The following is a 3,032-nucleotide window of genomic DNA, read 5'->3' as shown; positions in this document are numbered from 1 at the left end:
GTTCCCCAAGTGTTGCGGCGGGATGTTGCGATGAGCTGAGAGCAAGCGGTCTGGGTAGAATCCCTAGGGCACCACTTTAGTGTTAAAAATTCAGAATTAAGACGCTTCAATAAACTCCTCACTCACTCATGGTGGCAAACGCGAATCGTGCTCCAACCCTCCCGGCGGGAGGCGAACATGGCCCCCACAGCCCCACATGCACCCCTGGGCCCGATGGCTTTGTTCTCCAGCACGACAGGGAGGAATAAAATATATATAATCTGATTTTTCTCCCCCAAATTCCCCCCATAAAGCAATTATCAAAGGTTACCCGCCTGACTTCACCATCGAGGCACGGGGCAGCTCTCCCGGGATCCCCGCGTGAGGAATTGCGCATCGAGATCCCCAAAACCCCCCAGACAAGGGCGACGGGCAAGGGCGACGTGCTCCTTGCTGCTCCCAGCGAGGGGGATCGGAGGTAAAACCCACGCAGAACTCATCAGCATCAGGGTTTAACAAGGCATTGCCCCAGACGAGGTGACATTACAGTTCTCAGAGGCGCGACGGCGAGGGTACACGGTGCCAAAACCAAGCACAGGAGCGAAAGCGCTATGTGGCACCCCCAAACCCCACCCTGATGCAGCCTCTCTGGTCAGGGAGGACCCCAAAAGAGCGGGGCCGACCCCCTCCCAGCGCTCCCTGGCCGTGAGCGTGCGACACACACCCCTCCCAGCATGCGGCGAGCCGTTTATTTCCATGAACACACGACGGCGCGCGCGGGGACGCCGGGGGCGAGCCATGCCGAAGAGAGCGCGGGCGCTGCCCACGGGGGTCCTGGCCTGGTGCCCCACTGCCAGCGCGTCCTCACGCCTCCTCCTGAAATCCGCCCAGCCACACACACACGTAAATAAAATCAACACCAAAAAAGTGAGTTGATGGTGCAAAACCAAAGCTGAGGAAGAGCTTGGGTGCGTTATTGCGTGGCAGACGGGAGGGAAACCTCGGCTCCGGGGCATGGAGAATCCCGCGCTCCGAGCAGGGCTAATCCGGAGAAGGGAGGGAAACGTTTCCTCCGCTCGCAGGAATTACAGCCCCACAAAGTGTTGGGGTTTTGAGGAGTTCCCACCCCCTTCAGCGCTGATGCATCTTAAAAATTATAGATATGAGGGGATAAAATTCCCTACTTCCACATGTCAAAAGGGACACCTTGTCTCTGCCCAAAGCTCGGCAAGCCACGGGCACACCAGCTCCGCCCCATCTGCGGGATGTTGTGCTGGGGGCGGGTGTCAGCGCCGAGCAGAGGTGCCAGCCCACGCCGTTACACAACGCACGGGCTCGCTACGCACGCTTAGGGTGGAGTTTTCCACCAGCCTTCCAGCAGGAGAAGTCCTGTGGGACGTACCGGGTCCCACAACACCTCCTCTTCATTTCCTTCCTCAGGTCCTTCAACAAAGGAGGGGTTCCCCGTTCTCCCCACACCTAGAAAGCCTCCTTTTCCCCAAGGTCTGCCCCAATGCAAAAAGAAAAAGGGAAAAAAAACCCTGGTTAATCCAAAAGCTGGGATATAATTTGCTGTTAAAGGGGGATTGTCCATCTCAGGAGGCCAAAAATCAAGGGGAGAGGACGTGGGAGGAGCCGCTGAGCAGACGTTGTGGGGAGCGAGACATCACGGAGCCATCTGTGAGCGGCACTGGTGGATCCCCGCTGCCCCACGCCAGCTCAGGAGGAAGAGCAGAGCAGGATGAAAACTGGGACGGCGACCAGGGAAGGGGAACGTGGCACTCGCGAGTCCCAAACCAAGCAGTCAACCTCATTCTTGGCGCTGCCTCGAGGAAGCGGTGACAAAGGGAGGCGAGCAGCGGCGCGGAAGAGCCCCGGTGCCTCGTCTTTCGCTTAGCTAAGGAGCAACACGTACTCCTTCAGGCAGGTGGGCAAGGGGAGCTGCTTCACTGCCTCCGGCAGGAACCGCACGCCCAGGCTGCGGCGCACGGCATAACGCGACAGCGTCTGTAAGGTACCGGGGGCCGAGCAGAGCAGGGTGAGCTTTTCGCAGAGCTGCTGATCCCTGGTCACTTCCCAGGGCATGCTGCCATTTTTTCTCAGCTCAAAATGTCCGATAGCTCGATGGAGAAGATCGAAACAGGAATCCTCGCGTTCCGTACCCAAGCCCCGAACCAGCAACGCCACCAATCGCGAGATGGGAGTTTGGCCTTTCAAATTCACCACCCGGACCTCAGCCCCGAAGTCGAGCAGGATGCTGACGCTCTCCAGGTTACCCTTCATGGCTGCCCAGCTGAGCGGCGTGTCGTTGTTGTAATCGCGGGCGTTCACCCAGGCGCCATTCTCCAGCAGCGACCGCACGCACTCGGCGTTGTTCTTGAAGGCGGCCCAGTGGAGCGGGGTGTCCTTGTTGCCATCCAGCGCATTGGGGTTAGCCCCATACTCCAAGAGGATTTCCACGCAGGTTTCATCCTTTTCTGCCGCGTAGTGAAGGGCTGTTCGGTTGTAGCCATCCAGGGCGTTGACCTGCAGGAGAAGGGGAGGAAGGAGGAAGGATTTGGGGGTCACTGAGGTACCCCAGCTCCTCCCAGCATCGGGGGAAACCCCACTGGTGCTGCGCCAAAACTGTTCCCGCTTCCCAAATTTAGCTGATGGGAAAACGAGGCAGGGAGCGGGATGTACGACCTGCCGGCGGCCAGAGGGAAGTGCCAAAAATCAGGCGATAAATAGGTTTCAATTCTTCTTTCAGTTTTCAACCGCAGAACTACCCTCCCTCCCTGACAAGCAGGCACCCCCGAGATGCCAGGCACAAACATTTCACTCCCTACTGGGACGATAAACCTTCATCTGGGCGCATTTTGGCACAAAACCAGCACCGCTTAAAACCGTCAGCTCAAATCTCAGCTGTTTATCAGCACCCGCCCGCCGCCTCCTGACTTCCCAGCCCCTTTTCAAAAGGATCTTTGCGTTTTTAACGCGGTTTTTGTTCTTTAAAAGCCTCTACCTCCGCTCCCTTCTGCAGCAGCAGCTCGACGCAGTCGGCATCAGGCACC

The 3,032-nt window shown here is 58.1% G+C and overlaps 1 protein-coding gene across 1 annotated transcript; it reads right to left on the bottom strand.

Annotated features, from left to right (window-relative positions):
* Positions 1-696: 696 nt before the first annotated feature.
* Positions 697-3,028, bottom strand: ASB8 (ankyrin repeat and SOCS box containing 8; the record flags this gene model as incomplete). Its single annotated transcript, XM_009641779.2, has 2 exons — positions 697-2,505; positions 2,984-3,028. Coding segments are annotated over 2 exons (678 nt in total), but the record flags the coding sequence as incomplete, so codon positions are not given.
* Positions 3,029-3,032: the final 4 nt, after the last annotated feature.

The sequence above is a fragment of the Egretta garzetta genome, unplaced genomic scaffold, assembly GCF_000687185.1.
Source record: "Egretta garzetta isolate BGI_Z169 unplaced genomic scaffold, ASM68718v1 scaffold157, whole genome shotgun sequence".
NCBI classification, from domain to species: domain Eukaryota; kingdom Metazoa; phylum Chordata; class Aves; order Pelecaniformes; family Ardeidae; genus Egretta; species Egretta garzetta.
Note: the sequence above shows the minus strand (reverse complement) of the source record. Positions and strands in the feature narration are given on the sequence as shown.